The following is an 18,424-nucleotide window of genomic DNA, read 5'->3' on the forward strand; positions in this document are numbered from 1 at the left end:
TTGGGGACAGCCCAATAGCCCCCTCCCTTCCTGTAAATTTATACTTTTGTTTGTCATTATTTTTTTCAATTTTGGATATTACTCAGCTTTTGTTATTCGACCTATTTATGAATCATATAACAAGGACGCAGCAAGCAAAGGCTGTCTTTATGCAAGTTTTAACCTCTACCCCAGCAATGTTTTTATTTTTTTTTTTTGGGGGGGGGGAGACCCTGCCATATATACATATATTTTCTTAAGGAAGGGGGTGGGAGGTATTAATAGCCGAACAATCTAAATCATCCCTGAAAATCGTCAAACGATCGGCCGTTTACAAAATCTTAGCGGATATACATACATTCAGACAGACAGACACTATAAGCATTAAAGCTTTTTATAATGCCTATAAAAAAAGGACGTAATACTGGCTTACCTTTGGTCAATTAAAATGTATACTGGTCTGCCATTTGTAATTTAGTCTCTGTATTAGTCTATCATAGTTAATTTAGTCTGTGTATTGGCAATTTAGTCTGTGTATTGGTCTATCTTTGGTAAATTGTATTGTATGACGTTATGTTTTATAGGTTCTACAAAAAAGCTTTATTTAAATGATAAAATTTTCCTGTAATTTACCTGCTTTGTAAAGATACATTCAATAACTTTTCTGATGAGACAAATGACAACAAGCATCACTGGGAAGGCTATGGAAGTTGAGGGGAATGATTTTATCATCCACAATCCAATTAAACTCATCAACTGCAAAATACAAATTATAGAGAAGTTGTGCTATTTTTAATCCTTATAATAATGTAAAAGGATCTCTGTCTATCTGTGTGTATCGAAGGATCTCGCTAACCGCTGTACCGAAATGGTTCTCCTTTATAGGGTAGCTTCTCTTAGGTCCAGGGAAGGTTTATAACTATTTGGGGGGGGGGGGAGTATATCACAACCCTCCCACGGAAAATCATCCTTAGAAAATCCCCCTCCCCCCCAAAAAAAATCCTCTCAAATATTTTTTTTACTTTTTCTTTTTACATCTGAATAAAAGATTGGGATATCGAATTCAACTCCACCTTCCACCCTTCTCAAGTTGCCCCTAGAGGCATCTTGGAGCGTAGCCGCTAGTATTAAAACGATATAAGCCGTATCTAAAAATATTCTAAACTCATTTAATAAAACAGGCTAAGATGGAGTGCATTTATTTTTACTGAACAGTAAAAGCCAACTGCTCATAAGCAGCCGCAGACGTAAAAAAACAGCAGCCTCAAGCTGAGGTCAATTCTTAAAAAAAAAAGGTCGCTGCGACGCTGCCTCACGAAAATCACATAAAAATTTATAAAATTAAAATAAAATCATAGAATGGTTATTAACATAAGATTTTATTAAATTTTTGTAGATTTCTTATGTAATTTTTGGAGCATTTTTCAGAAAAACAGTTTTGGTGAGGTAATTTTTAAAAAATAATCTTCCTCTGGTTGAAATGTTTTAGGCGATTTGACGTTCAACTGGCATGTTTAAAATAATCACTGGGTGTTGCCGAGCCCAGTTTTAAATTCTTACCTGAATAAACGTAAAAAGATGGACTCTTTTGAGTGGTACATATTTGAGATACACGTAGTTGGGCTGATTCTTGGCAGGCATAAACAGCAGCAGCAAACGGTCAAAAAACTGTAAGCCTAAAAAATAGGATATCTTTAGTAAAGAACTAACAAAATAATGGATTGGCAAGCGGACAAAAGTAATTATAAAGCAGATGTTTAGTGGTCATAGAAAAGAAAGACAGATTGAACGTGACCATAAACAGAACATCATATATAAATATTAGAGTAAAACACTAGAGTGGGAAAGGGGTAAAATAACTGTATTTCCCATTCTCGAGGTTTCCGTGCCGTCTTTCAATTGGGTCTTTGAAAATCAACCAATAGCCTCGGGAATATTAACACAGCAGATAAGGTAAATTATATATGAGAGGTTCATTGGTTAAGGAATATTCATAAAATCAAAATCAAGTTTCATTTCCCCAAAAAGGTTTTAAAAAGACAGACAGACAATAATACGGTCATGTTGAATTATAAAGTAGAGAAGCTTCGCTATTAAATACATAAAGTCAGTGCTCGGCCGCCGCGCATAAGTCTTAATTTTAAACCCGCTTGTGTAAAAAAAAAATAAATTCAAAATTGATTAATTGTTTATGTAGCAACAGGTTTAGACATCCAGCTGAATTTTAAAGTCATAACGATTTCACTGAGGCTTACATGCGGCTGGCGCGCGTTTGCCGAGCCCTGCAAAATGTAACCTGTAAATATGGTAATGTAGGTTTTCAATCCAAGTTTTTCAATCAAGGATAACATAATCAATTCTTTTTGTAACACAAATCGTTTAATGAAAGGAGAGAAAAAAAACTATATGTTTATAAATTATACTGCTTAATTTGTCTCAATTTTAAATTTTAATTGGGTGTTACAAACTAGCAGTGACTAATCTTTGTCATTAACGAGATTATGTCTGTGTAATTAATTTTCTCGTATTCATTCGAATCCGGTGGATAGGAACCGGTTCTCATCCACACGAAAAAAAATATGTCTAGCATCGTATTATATCCATCTTCCTACGAATATAAAAATGTACAATCATAAAATTAAAACCATTTTTTTAGCCGGTGCCTTCGGCACCGCGGGGCTAAAAAACTAGTTTTAATCTTGTAATTGTACATTCTATATCCGCGGAAAGCGTTTATAATACGATGAAAGAAATAACTATTCTTTTATATATAGAGTATATCAATTTATCGCCTATTGTCATATCAAACCTGAATGGAATGATTTACTTCTAGAGAGGCTAAAAATCTAAAATTGCGACAAAAGAGGGGACATTGGGCTGTTTATTACACTAGTCCCTAAAGTTTTATAATGACGTTTTCTTTTTCGTTGGCGTTCACAATTTTTGGGACGTCAGTGAATTTTGTTCGGTTGGATCATTAAGTTGAGTGTTCAAACGTTTCAACCACAAATTTTGATCTACGGAAGTGGTAATTTTGTGTATCATTGTTCGGGTATCATCAATTTATCGGCCATTGTCTTATCCCTTAAGATTCCTGCTAAAATTGTCATAATGCGTAATGTGTATTTGTTTTACAACATAATTCCTCATCATAATTGCAGAATACTATTTTAGTTCTATTTTTAGTAGTGAAGCTAATCTATGATTTACTTTGTTTGTCAGTCCGTTTGTCCGTAACTCTATTAAAAAATAGACAATGTATAATCTGCTCTGTTTGTCCGTCCGTTTGTCCTAAACGAATTCCTCATCATAATTGCAGAATATCATTTTAGTTCTATTTTTTAGTAGCGAAGCTAATCTTCGATTTATTTTGTCTGTCCGTCCGTCCATCCGGTTGTTCGTAATGCTATTAAAGTCAGACGATTAATTAATTGTGGTAATTTCTGTTACTATTATGCATCCAGTATACAAAATAATTTGAACGGCGGTCGTCATGCTTTAAAAAAACATATTTATTTATATTTTCTTATAGTTTCGTGATTAATAGGATGTTGTCATCCTTAGTAAAAACTTCAGTTTTTTAGTTTAATAAAACTTAAATTTTTCAGGTTAATATTTCGTTTCGGTTTACATTTCCTTCTGAAAGCCCGAACAAAATAGATTAAAGAGTACCTAAAAATTGTATAGTGTTAGGTTATTCCCGAGATTTTAAATGACACAAAAATACATCCAGCTACTTAAAAAGATATCATTTATGAGTTGTGAATTTTTATGATGTATACAGAAAGCATGAAAAATTTAAATGCTCAATTATGTAAAAAAAATTATATTAAATCCACATGTAGTTTCAATAGTAGTTGAAAACATAACAATAAGTTTAATTCATTTGACATACAAAGCATACGACAGTTTGGAAACTGAACAAAAACAAAAATTCAAATTTTTTTTACGAAAAGAAAGTATAAGGATGCACAACTGTTTGTACGTTTCTGACTTGAGATATCAACTATAGTATAAGAATAGTTATTTATCGCTTCGTATTATAGACAGCTTTCGAGGATATTAAAATTTTAAAAATATATTAAATTAAAACCAGTTTTGTTAACCCTGAGGGGCCAAAAGGCAGGGATAACAAATCTGGTATTAATTTTATTAGTTTTACTTCAGTACTTGTAAAATATTTCTGTATTACGATGCTATACATGATTATTCTAGTTATAATCCAGCAAATATATTGGGAATAACTATATACTTTAAATAACTATTCTGTTACATTTTTGAGAAATGCTGAATTTTTAACACATTACACTACATTATTTGTATATCAGATCCCTAACTGTTGAATTCTATGATTTATGTGGGCCTTTCTTGTTGTTTACACTACATTATTTGTGTATTAGATCCCCAACTGTTGAATTCTATGATTTATGGGGGCTTTCTTGTTGTTTACACTACATTATTTTTGTATTAGATCCCCAACTGTTAAATTTTATGATTTATGGGGGTATTTCTGTTTGTTTACACTACATTATTTGTGTATTAGATCCTCAACTGTATAAATGTTATGATTTATGGTTCTTTCTTGATGTTTACACTACATTATTTGTGTATTAGATCCCCAACTGTTTAAATTCTATGATTTATGGGGCCAGGGCTTTCTTATTGAAAACACTACATTATTTGTGTATTAGATCCCCAACTGTATAAATGCTATGATTTATGAGGGGCTTTCTTGTTGTTTACACTACATTATTTTTGTATCAGATCCCCAACTGTATAAATTCTATGATTTATGGGGGCTTTCTTGTTGTTTACACTACATTATTTGTGTATTAGATCCAGGGGCGTCCAAGCTTTTTATTTTGGGGGGGGTAAAATTTTTTTAAGGGGGGGGTAATTTGGTTTTGGGGGGGTAAAATGGCGCGCGAAGCGCGCCGCAAATTTTTTTTACCCCCCCCAAAATTTTTACCCCGGGGGTAAAATTTGCTTGGGGGGGGTAATTACCCCCCCTGAAATTTGTTGGCAGGGGTAAAATTTGTTTACCCCCCCCAAAATTTACCCCCGGGGTAAAATTTTTGGGGGGGGGTAATTTAAATTTTATAAAAAAATTAGTATTAAAAATGCGCGCGAAGCGCGCAAAAATTTTTTTTGTTAAAGATTTTCTATTTTGGGGGGAGTATTTACCCCCCCAAAATGGTTTGGGGGGGGTAAATACCCCCCCCAAAATCGTTGGGGGTGCCTACGGCACCCCCAAGGTAGGGGTAATTTTTTTTTGGGGGGGGTATTGTTCACAAAATTTTGGGGGTGCCTACGGCACCCCCAAAATCGTTTGGGGGTGCCAAATGGCCCATTACCCCCCCCCTTGGACGCCTATGATTAGATCCCCAACTGTATAAATGCTATGATTTATGAAGGGCTTTCTTGTTGTTTACACTACATTATTTTTGTATTAGATCCCCAGCTGTTGAACTCTATGATTTATGGGGGCCTTTCTTGTTGTTTATACTGTATTATTTGTGTATTAGATCCCCAACTGTTGAATTCTATGATTTATGGGGGCCTTTCTTGTTGTTTACAATATATTATTTGTGTATTATATCTGCAACTGTTAAATTCTATGATTTATGGGGGTCTTTCTTGTTGTTTACACTACATTATTTGTGTATTAGATCCCCAACTCTATAAATGCTATGATTTATGGGGGTGCTTTTCTTGCTGTTTACACTACATTATTTTTGTATTAGATCTGAAACTGTTAAATTCTATGATTCATGGGGGTCTTTATTGTTGTTTACACTATATTATTTTTATATCAGATCTGCAACTGTTAAATTCGATGGTTTATGGGGGTCTTTCTTGTTTTTTACACTATATTATTTTTATATCAGATCTGCAACTGTTGTGATTTATGGGGGTCTTTCTTGTTGTTTACACTACATTATTTTTGTATTAGATCCCCAACTGTTAAATTTTATGATTTATGGGGGATTTTCTTGTTGTTTACACTACATTATTTGTGTATTAGATCCCCAATTGTTAAATTTTATGATTTATGGGGGATTTTCTTGTTGTTTACAATACATTATTTGTGTATTAGATCCCCAACTGTTAAATTTTATGATTTATAGGGTCTTTCTTGTTGTTTACACTACATTATTTGTGTATTGGATCCCCAACTGTATAAATGCCATGATTTATGGGGGCTTTTGTTGTTGTTTACACTACATTATTTTTGTATAAGATCCGCAACTGTTAAATTCTATGATTTATGGGGGCTTTCTTGTTGTTTACACTACATTATTTGTGTATTAGATCCCCAACTGTATAAATGCTATGATTTATGTGAGCTTTCTTGTTGTTTACTCTACATTATTTTTGTATTAGATCCCCAACTGTATAAATGCTATGATTTATGGGGGATTTTCTTGTTATTTACACTACATTTTTGTGTATTAGATCCCCAACTGTTAAATTTTATGATTTATGGGGGATTTTCTTGTTGTTTACACTACATTATTTGTGTATTAGATCCCCAACTATATAAATGCTATGATTTACTGGGGCTTTCTTGTTATTTAAAATACATTATTTTTTGTATCAGATCCCCAACTGTATAAATTCTATGATTTATGGGGTCCTTTCTTGTTATTTACACTATATTATTTTTATATCAGATCTGCAACTGTTAAATTTGATGATTTATGGGGGCCTTTCTTGTTGTTTACAACATTGCAATTATATTATGTATTATCAAGCTGAAAAAGGGGACAATTCATGTCATTTAAAATTTAAATTATAGTCATAAATTTTTGCTAAAACTGAAAAAAAAACAATTTTAACAAATTATGTTTTGTAATTTGGCAGCTTTGTTTTTTTCTGAGAAAACTAAAACTATTCTCATATCTATGAAAACATTTCCAGAAAAATAGCAAAAAACTTACTCAAGACAAACACATAGTTTCCCTGAAAAGCATACCTGCATGATGATACAATCAAAAGTAAAAGAAGTAGAATGACCTTACGAACAAGGAAAACAACATTTCCAGTATGGCTCTAAAAACGATTAATTTCTGCTGGATTAGAGCCAGTTCATAGCCATACTGAAAATTCATGTGCAGCATCGTATTACAGTCAACTTTCTACGAAAAATAAAACAAAAATCTAAAAATACTCTCATAATTTTTTTATTTATAAAACTACGGGAAGCAATGCGATAAAAAAAATATTATCATTGAACATTATTTATAATTAAAATAATAACCTAACAAGGATCACAACATCCATAAAAGCGAAGCACTGAAACGGTAGGACAAACAGACATTAACAATTGTATAGTGTCAGAACTGAATAATCATAATATAAATGTATAAGAGTCAAATCAAAATTGTAAGTAAATTTGTTGAAAAACTGCTTGGTTCTGGATAATGTTTATGGACATACTTACATTTTTAGGACTTGATTATAGAGTTGCTTCGCTTATTACATTATACTTTGTTGTTCCAGGAATCAATATAACAAAACTCAGATCAATCGGATGATTAGATCACATAAAAATCGTACCTAACTACTACAGGAATCACCATGCAAAGTTTGAAATCAATAGGACAATTCTAACATGCCTAAATTAGCGAAAAAAGCTATCCGTTACGGACGGACGGACGGACGTACGGACGGACAGACATACGGACGGACATACGGACGGACCGACCCTAATTATAGAAAAGCTTCGCTTTTAAAAATGCTTAAAGAAAATGTACTTTCTAATACGAAAAAATATATATAATAAATGCTTCAATGTCTAGTCAGAATTGTATACTTTAATGGATGTATTATTACTTGGATCTTACACCAAATTATCATGTACTCTACTAAAATTAAACTTGTAGCTGTCTAAAATAACGATCCCCTCGTGCAGTCTCTTTACCCCATTCCTTCCCCTCCTACAGGATGAACGAACTGACCAATAAATTATATCCATGTTAGTAACCTAAATAAACGACTATTTCCCCTGTCATAATATCCATGTATATTCTATTTATCTATTTATACTTTACAACTGAGCACAGTTACAGGGAAATGACTTTTAGATTTTAAAAAATATTTAGAATTCGATATGTCGACCGATAAACAGAACTTAAATTGACGTGCTGTAACGTCAGCCACATTCACTTTATCTTTTTTTTAAATATGCAAATAAAATCCAATATTGGAGACAAAATTATAATTCTGCTGGGGCCATATCCCTTCTCTGTATTGGCAATATTCCCAGTAATATTGTAAAGCTGAATTTACTTTATTCACCTTGAAACTTTTATCTACTTGTAAACAAGGATCACAACATACATAGGAAGAATAAAAATCATTGACAAAGTGAATTATAGAGCAAATTTACTCTATGGTTAAGAAAAAAAAGAGAAAGAAGGACAAGCAAAAGGAGGCAGAAAAACGATAGAAACTTACAAAAAATATAAATATATATGTTTTGTTGCATGAACAACTTTCTGAAAGACAAAAAAAGTTGTAAAATAGATTCTCTTTAGAAAGGGTTATTCAGTACCAAATAATTAACACTTGTTTTGGTTTAACATTGACTTAAAAAACTATATTGCCTCCAGATTTAGCCTGCAATCCATTATTGAACAATGTTTTCTCGGCTTGTACTTATAACATGTTCCAATCAATGTTTTATACAAATACAATATTATTTACAAGCAAAAAAGTTTTTCTTTTTAAAGTACAACAATCCACATATTTTTTGATGAATATATTAACAAAAATTTAAATTCTTAGTTGCTTCCACTCGCACCATTAAATGTTAAAGAAATAAAACATGTTTCTAGTTACTGTTGGGGGCTCTAACCCTTACCCTACAGGAATCTTCTAATCTGCACTAAACCTAACCAAACATAAAAAAAGCCTTAAATATTTTAAAATTTTGTTTGTGGTCCATTTGGGATATGAGGGATTACATCAAATTTAAAATTTTCAATGAAGCTGTTTATATTGCCATAAAAAAATGACGTCATACAATACACAGTCTAAATTACCAATGGCAGGCCAGTATACATTTTAATTGACCTTGTAGTAGGCCAATGTGACCTAATTTTTAAAGGTGTCATAAAAGCATAATTTCAATGAAACTTACCTCTGAGAGAAGAGACACCCATATAGAGGAATACTCCGTACAGCACAGGCATGGGTAGTAGAGCCAGGAAAGGGGTCATCAGCACAGACAAGCCGGTCAGGATGGCTATGCATAGGTTGGTCACACGCTGCTCCCGGATACCGAGGAACTGAGCCTTCTCTCCAGGTATATTTGTTTTACTTTCCTAAATAGAATAAATGTAATTGAATAATAAGAAACTGTCAAAAAAAAACTGTTTTAGGGGTTTGCAAAATGAATAAGGCATAACCAACAAGCAAAATGCATCTAAAATAAAATTTTGGGGCAGGTGTAAAGGTCGTCAATTCTGCTGTGTTGACCCCCAATAACAGCTGAACTCACATATAGGTTTCGTTATTTTTTTCCGATTTAATTTCGTTGTTGGTATAAGCTGGGTTTGTAGCATTTTTTTCTTTTTCATGAACTATCATATAGTAGCATGCATGAAGAGTTTTGGAACCCAAAGCGACACCAAGCCTCATTGAGGTCATCATATTATAGTAGAATGAGTCTTTATCCTCTATATATTTTCACAACAAGACAATGGCCGATAAATTTATGTACATCCCCAATGCACAAAATTACTCCTTCTATAGATTACAATTAGTTATTTAAATTACAATCAACTGAATGAATCAACCAATCAAAATTCAATAAAAGTCCCTAAAGTTGTTTAGCCAACCAATAAGAAAACGTTATTATAAAACTTTAGGGATTAGTATAGTAAACAGTCCAATGACCACTTCCTCCCTGACCTTTATTGTAAGTGTATAAAAGATTACTGACCTTAGTTAGAGACTGCATGTGATTGATGAATGGAATTTATCCTCTATTCATTTCCACACCAGAATAGAAAAACTATACTTCATAATAATTTTCATTAATACCTGCTTTTCTTGCAATTGTATATTAAAAAACTGACCTTGGTTAGAGACTGCATGTGATTGATGAATGGAATTTCTCCTCTATTCATTTCCACACCAGAATAGAAAAACTATACTTCATAATAATTTTCATTAATACCTGCCTTTCTTGCAAGTGTATATTAAATAACTGACCTTGGTTAGAGACTGCATGTGATTGATGGATGAAATTTCTCCTCTATTCATTTCCACACCAGAATAGAAAAATCATACTTCATAATAATTTTCATTTATACCTTTATATCCCTTTTATGCAATTAAAAAACTGACCTTAGTTAGAGACTGCATGTGATTGATGGATGGAATTGTGTTGGCAATAAACCAAGGAAGACCAAATACTGAGGAGACAACAATAATTAAAGCAAGGACCAACAAGTCCAGATGGTAGCCACATCCTTTCTTCAACCTTAAAGAGAAAGCGTTTTTTTCCGCTAAAAGTTTTGGATTATTCACATCGGCGGCTGTGGCTAAACACGTAGCGCATCTGATATTCGGTGGGGAGGTGATAGGTTCGAATCTTGGCCCGACATCTTAATATATAATTTATTTTGGCCTTTAAGATCTGTAGTTATTGCTTCAAAAGACGTGTTTTACTATATGTCTCTTTCTTATTCGCTCTCCATCTCTATTTTCAATGACCACTGAACATCTGCACTCTAACTCATTTTTTCTGTTTGTCTATCCCGGCTTTTATTTGTACATTGCTACATGATTTAAAATGTGTAAAGGTACATAATTAAAAAAAAATTAATGTATATAGAATATACGTGGATATAATGACAGGGGAAAAATTGTCGTCAATTTAAATTGCTAACATTGACAACACTTATAAGCCAGTTCGTTTATCTAGTTGGAGGGTAAATAATAGCTAGCTATACATTTCCCTTTTTAAGAGTACATGATAATCTGGTGTAAGATTCAAGTATTAATAAATCCATTAAAGATAGAAATAAACTTACTTGTATTCCTTTCTATTGACAATGACAGCTGTAATCTGTTGATCCATAAAAATTAGAATAGTTGCCAGCAAAGCAAACACAGGCGCCAGGAACACATCCACCCACCAGGGGTTGGCCAGCAGGTGTTCAGGAAACAGCAGGGCGTGCGTTACCAACCAGCTGCGCTTCTCCCACGTGGGCTTGAACTCGCTGGGAACATTAAGCTTGGGAGTGGGAACGCCTGAGAAATAGTCCAGGGCGGTCATTGATACAATGCCAATGATGACCGCAAAGTCAGAGAGGAAGTTGCGCGCGGTGCTTGGTAAATATCCAGTTTGCCTATATAGAAAAATAATTAAAAAACGTTCAAATTTTGAAAAAATAAAAGGTTTAATAATAAAGTTTATTTCAGGCTAGTTAAAGTTTACCGATGAAATACCTTATTATGAAGATATTAAAATGATCAAACGACAAAATTTGCGTTTTAAGTAAAGGAGTAATACCAAATGCAAAAATTTGAAAGACTTTTCTGATTGAAATCTTGATTGGTTATTTCAAACAAATTTTTGACCAAAGATCGAATTTTGTTCATCATTACTGGGAATAAATACCAATTTATCATTAATTATCATATCCTTTACGAACTCTGATCTTACTTGAACATATATTAGGGAAAAAGAATAGAGGGGGCAGGGGTTAAGTATTAAGTAACTATATTGTTCATTGGCTAGAGACCCTGTTCCGACTTTCAATTGGGTCTTTGAATATTAGCGAATAGCGTAGTAAATATTAATGCAACCAAGCTACAAAGAATCAGAAAGCAATTTGTTAGCAGACGAAAAAAGGTCCCTACACTTAAACCAGGTAGTCTATACATTAATTGAAGCAACTTATAGTGCCTGATAAAAAATGACGTCATACAATACAAATGTCTAATGGTAAAATGTATACTGGTCTATCATTGGTCATTAGTATTGTATGCCATCATTTTTTATTAGGCACTATAAGCTGCTTCACATATCTTACTTGAATTGTTTCAAAGTGATGCTGATGGCAAATGCTCCAAAAAAAAGTAGAATGGACATGAGGTAGATATCATAGCCATGCTCACATCCATCCCCAAACAGAACTCCATTCTCCTAAAATAAAGAAAAGTAGAATAGATATGAGGTAGATATCATAGCCATGCTTACATCCATCTCCAAACAGAACTCCATTCTTCTGAAACAAAGAAAAGTAGAATAGACATGAGGTAGATATCATAGCCTGCTCACATCCATCTCTAAACAGAACTCCATTCTCCTAAAACAAAGGAAAGTAGAATAGATATGAGGTAGATATCATAGCCATTCTCACATCCATCTCCAAACAGAACTCCATTCTCCTAAAACAAAGAAAAGTAGAATGGGCATGAGGTAGATATCATAGCCATGCTCACATCCATCTCCAAACAGAACTCAATTCTCCTAAAATAATGATTTTAAGAATTTGTTGTGATGTTTTATCAAACTAGGAGCTCTATATTCTAAGGGGTATGGAAGGGCAGAAAATAGCCTAAAACCATTTCAGGTCTTGAATTTAAAATAAATTGCCTAAAACCACTTCTGGTCCTACATGAAGCCCTCATAAAATGGAGAACTCAATCAGTTCAGTATTTATCGCAAGTGTAAGCTACAAATAAAATCCTTAATACTCTATATGATAGGAGATCTGTAATAAAAGCAGTAAATATTTTTTTCTAAAAAATCAAATGACTTAGATTATCACTAACAGTGTGACAGAAAAATTGAGTTATATACTAGATGCTTAATGAGATAGGGAATATTTACAAAAAACGCAGTCTATCTTGAATAGAAACTGAAAAATCCCTATATCAGACGAACGTTTGGCTAATGGAGAATCTTAGCAAATAAAGTTTATAAAATTTGAACCTTAATGCAATCTTCTTTGGTGACATTCCATAGATCAAAATTCTAATAAAAATCATTTTAAACAATAATTCAAAAATATAACCTACATCTGATTTTTTAAATTAAAAAGAGTTTAATTAAGGACATGTTGCTTGTTAATCCATAAATAAACATAGCTTTTTGTCAGAACTTAATAAAAAGAACATTAATTTTCAGGTCTAAACAATACAGGATGTAAATAAAGGGCATACTTTCATTTTTTAGAATTTGATTCTATATCATAGGATTATACATTTCTGTCCTAGTTATCATTATTCCGAAAATTAGATGATTAGGATATTTATATCATACAAAAAGTTGTTGTCAAATGAATTAAATGATATTTTGATTTGATATGATTTCCTGTTCAGGGTAGAATTCTGGTTCCATGCTGGAGAGGTTAAATCCTTCAGGTAGGCAGTTACAAGGCAGGTATTTAACATCCTTCTTGATACTGAAGGTGTTCTTGAAGGCGCTCATGATAAAGATAAAGGCCACCAGACAGGCAAACAGCTCTTCTGTAAACCTTGATAAAATGTATAATGAAACAAATATGTTTATGTCCAAGTTTAGTAAATTGATGGTGAGACATACAGAAGTCCTGAAAGAAATAAGGAAGGACAGACAGACATAGGAACAGCAGGAAAGAAAGACAGAAGCAAAGACAGATAGAAAGACAGACAGATAGAGTATTACTATTCATATTTTCATCAATTACCATTTTACCATGATTTTTTAAATATATTAAACAAAAATGTATAAATAAGAAGAAAAACAGTATCAATTATTGTCATATAGCTTATATCTGTTACAGAATTTCAAGAATTATACCTATCTACGTGACTCCAAACTTATACATGTTAAAAATTTGTAGAATTATACCTGGTAATATAACAGACATAAGCACTGGCATCGAAAGCCACCAGCAGGATCAACATGACTCCAACCCAGATACCAATCCACAGACGTAGAGATAGGTAATCCCAATTCTGAAATTTGATATGATTATTTCTCTTCAGAACAGCCACAAGATTGTAGGTAACTTTTAATTTCTTTTCACAACTATTGTATCACCTCTTTGTAAATTGAAAAATAACAAATTTGTGCAAAGGCTGTATTATATCAACTTACAGGCCATTTAAAATTGTTATCTAATTTATATTTACAGTAAATATAGAAATAATAAACATAATTGTTGAACAACTTTATCAAAAAGAAAAGAAAATATGTTTATTTAATTAAATAAACTGTATAAAGTCCTATTGTCTTAATGTTTAGTCTTAAAATATACCAGATCTACAAAAAAGATATGATTATTATCTAAAGCAAAATAACTGTTAAAGGGTAAAGTTGTGCTTTTTGGAAGTTTTATGCATGTTTATTTTATGATATTTTTCAGGATTTCCAAGCTATTAGATACTTATGACTAAATTTAGAAAATGATACCTGATCGCTGCACATTTCATACAAAATCTTTTCAAAAACATAAACAGGGCCAGTAGATCCCAGCAGGTTCAGTGGTTGTCCAGAGAACAGGGCAAACAAAACTCCTGACAGAAGGCCAGCAACAAGACCTTCAATAGTAGCAATCCTCTGTTCAGTGGCCTCGCCCAGCAAGCCTCCAAAAGCAATAATCGGCGCCAAGCAAGCAAAGTAAAGAAACAAGAAAGATGAGATGCACTGCGAGTGCAGACCATCCTTAAAATCGGACAAATAATGCGGAGATTTACGCTTGATGTCGTCAATAAGACCGCCAAATAGTCGGCCTGTGCGCACCAGACCCGAGGCCTCGCGATTGCGCCGATCGTCATCGATGACGTCATCTTCGTGGACCTGGAGTTCTCGTTCTTTCTCATCAGGGCCACTTGGTGGTTCTATGTAGTGTTTGTTGTTCCAATCCCTGAAATATTCAATTTAATTTAAAAACATCAATTTGAGGGGTGGGAGGTTTCTCAAAGGATTACTTGCAAAGAATTACAACAAAAAAATGTCCAATTAAACATGCAGTTTTTTTGTTGATATTTTGACATAATCTTTTAACTATGTAGTTGATCTGTAAATGTGATTGTTTAAAATGATGATTCCTAGGACAATCAGGCACCATGTAATAAGTAAAGTATCTTGGATATCTGGACCCTTTAATGATTAAGAACATTTACCCTACAATATCCATTTATCCATATAATTGATAAATATTCGCTTTTAAATGTATGTTGACATCCTTGTTTAAATTTTGCAGCTCACCTTGGAAGAGTTTTAATAGAATCAATATAGTCATCAAGAGAATTTAGAACATCATCTCTGCTATCAGCTTCAAATATTCCCTAGAAAGAAATAGTCTAACAAAACTGGTTTTACTCCTTTTTTATTTTAATATTCGCGTGAAGCTGCCTATAATACGATGCTATAAATAATTATTTTTGTAAGAATGTATATTTCTCCTTACAATATTAGTTGATTATGTCACAAAAGTTGAACATACTTCATTAAAAAGTTGAGATCAAGTCTGGTCCTACGGTCATTGAATATTTGTTTTATAAAGTAAATTGCTTAGTACATACATATATCTATAATACAAAGTAGAACGATGTCTGTCTGTTTGTTTGTCTGTTTGTCTGTTTGTTTGTTTGTAGCAAAGGATCTCGCTTACCGCTGAACCGATCGGGTTCAACTTTACAGGACACCCCCATCCCCCCCCCCACAAAAAATATTCTTTTTAAAACTAAAATTAAAATAGAGCGGTCGACTTCCCCCCCCCCCATAAAAAAAATTCCCCCCCCCCAAAGAAAATTTTTTTTTGAATTATTTTTTAAAATCTAAATTACAAAAAATTGGTTTGATCATACCTCTTGGGGCAAAGCCCCTAGAGGCTAGGGGCGAAGCCGCTAGTATAACATCAAGTAATAAAAGAAAGACTAGATGATCAATCCATAACCCTTCCTGACCTTTATGGGTTTGGGAGGTGGCTCCTCCCCCCCCCTTATATTATTTCAGTTTCTGAAATAGCTAGAGGGCTAAAAAAAACTTTGTGTGGTTTATTTTGCTGGCGGTTTCGGTAAAGCCGTTCACGAGATATAAACTAACCCCTTTACATACAGATTTATTACTGATTTGACCTGATCCTAAAGTTTGAGTAGAGACTACTATATACATATACCCAGAGGGAGAGGGAACAATTGGATGTTTATTAAACTAGTCCCCAAAGTTTTACAATAACGTTTTCTTATTCGTTGGCTTAACAAATTTTGGGACTTCAGTGAATTTTGATTGGATTATTTATTAAGTTGAGTGTTCAGGCGTTTCAACCAAGGGGTAATTTGAAGAGTAGGTCAATTTATCGGCCATTGTCCTATCCCTTTATATCCCTGACTATACCTGAGAGAATGGTTTATCTGAGAAGGCACTTCCAATTGACTTTCCAATCTCTGTTGTGGCCTCATTGTCCTTCGTAGGACACAACAGGAAATATAAATACCTGAAAAATTACGAATCATTCTTCAAGATGTTTGTCTGTGTGTTTGTTAAGAAAGATCTAGCTAACCACCAGATGGTGCTCCTTAAGTGAAAAGCATCTTATAGATCTAGAGAAATTTTTAAAATCATTTTAGGGGAAGTGTATCTCCACCCACCCAAGAGTACATTTTTTGACATTTCAAGTTAATTTTTTGGGTCATGGAAAGAATATGAAGTTGCGGGTATCGTCGCATTTTCACAGTAGCTTTTAGGTTAGGTTAGGTTATATAATAATTGCCCCGCAGGGTTGGAGGCCCCTCAGAAATAGGAGAAATGCTACTGTTAAAATGCGACGAAACCCGAAACTTCGTTTTCTTTCCATGATCCAATTTATCAAGCTAAAATTTTTAATTTAACCCTCAACCCCCCAATGGCATGTATGTACACCCTTACGCCACGACCCATCTTACTTCTTATACTTCTATCTCCCCTATTTCTGTGGAGAAGCTACTAGAATCTAGGGGTGAAGCTGTAAAGAAGATATACAACAAAACAAACATACAGACCTTGTAGGTATATCAACCTCAGGTAGATCCCCAAGGACACTTGGCTGTGCCAGCCTGATGAACACGCTGACCGCCTTCTCCAGGAAGGGAACACTGCCTGTCAGGATGACCGCTGCCTCCGCGTTCTCTGGCAGTTTCTTCAGGAAAGGATGGTTCACCTTGCCGTCCTCGTGCTCCTTGTTTAGAAAGCTCACATCTCTAAACAAAACAAGGATGACAACATACATAAGTAGCGAAGCACAAAACAATCATTGATTGACAACCGGACAAGCATAGGGCAAATTTTTAGTGTCATAAAAATTGAGCTGTTTACATAGTGCCTTCAAAAAATTACGTCATACTGGCCTACCATTGGTCAATTAAAATGTATACTGGCCTGCCATTTGTATTTAGCTTTTGTATTGGCGTATCATTGGTAATTTTTACTGTATGATGTCTATGATGTCCTTTTTTATAAGCACTATAAAGAGCTTCGAAAAAAATAAAATTCACTTAAACAGAAAAAATCACAAAACCTTTCTAAATAAAATAAGTTATGGTCTTATGTAGCATGACGACTCACCAACTAATTGTAAACATATTTGTAAATTTTTGAGCAGCTTAACTTAATTAGATTAAAACTATATTTTTTTAAAAGTACATGTATCTTTTTATGCAAATTACTAATACTGCATTAAAAGCTACATATTGTATGTATATATTTTACAACTTTAATTCAATTAACAATAGAATGTGTAAACTAGACTAGCATGCTCTATATTCGCTTACAGTATATTTTTATGGGATTGTGGTAAAAGGGGTTGATCAATTTTGCTACCCCTTTGTTTACTAATTTTATAGAAAAGTATCTCAAAAATTCGTTTATGATACAAAGAGATGTAACAAACAACTAAGTTTCTATACATTTTGCTTCATGCAATACTTATTCCAGTATGGCTTCAAAACCGGTTAATATTCCCTGGATTAGAACTGGTTCTCAGCCATACTAAATTATATATAGAATCGAATTATAGACAATTTTCCATGAATATTGAAATAAAAATCATAAAAGTAATACCAGTTTTTCTAACCTAGACATTCAGCCCCTCGGGGCTTACAAAACTGGTTTTGATATTATACTACATTTTAATACCCGCGGAACGCTGTCTATACATAACTATTTCTGTATTGAATAAATAGAACTGTTAAAAACTGGTGTTGAGGAAATTATAGTAAATGCAGAGTGAAGAGAAAATGCATCAAATGGAATTGACGACATATTCAATTTACTAAACTTAATTAATTTACTGGTGTCTCTTCAAAAATACAAAAAATTGAATAAAATTGCAATTCATTAACTGTCGCTGTTTTAAACATTTCTTATATATACAGAAAAAAGAGAAAAATGTTATAGTATTTTGTACCAAAAGTATAGTTATATAGTCCAAATAACTAAATGGATTCAGTTAGGTGG

The 18,424-nt window shown here is 33.2% G+C and overlaps 1 protein-coding gene across 1 annotated transcript in view; it reads right to left on the reverse strand.

Moving 5' to 3' along the window:
• The window catches only part of LOC145312600 (electrogenic sodium bicarbonate cotransporter 1-like), a 50,928-nt gene that overhangs the window by 18,399 nt on the left and 14,105 nt on the right, over positions 1–18,424 (reverse strand). Inside the window, exons 9-21 of the mRNA XM_080151857.1 lie at positions 16,972–17,169; positions 16,328–16,427; positions 15,197–15,276; positions 14,399–14,852; positions 13,835–13,941; positions 13,313–13,478; positions 12,935–12,976; positions 12,030–12,142; positions 11,025–11,342; positions 10,336–10,471; positions 9,125–9,308; positions 1,540–1,655; positions 613–735 (exon numbers count right to left, since the gene is read on the reverse strand). Coding sequence (XP_080007983.1) covers positions 613–735; positions 1,540–1,655; positions 9,125–9,308; positions 10,336–10,471; positions 11,025–11,342; positions 12,030–12,142; positions 12,935–12,976; positions 13,313–13,478; positions 13,835–13,941; positions 14,399–14,852; positions 15,197–15,276; positions 16,328–16,427; positions 16,972–17,169 — 2,137 coding nt within the window. The remainder of the gene's footprint in view (positions 1–612; positions 736–1,539; positions 1,656–9,124; positions 9,309–10,335; positions 10,472–11,024; positions 11,343–12,029; positions 12,143–12,934; positions 12,977–13,312; positions 13,479–13,834; positions 13,942–14,398; positions 14,853–15,196; positions 15,277–16,327; positions 16,428–16,971; positions 17,170–18,424) is intronic.

This window comes from Acartia tonsa, chromosome 2, assembly GCF_053477335.1.
Source record: "Acartia tonsa isolate MP-2025a chromosome 2, ASM5347733v1, whole genome shotgun sequence".
NCBI lineage: Eukaryota > Metazoa > Arthropoda > Copepoda > Calanoida > Acartiidae > Acartia > Acartia tonsa.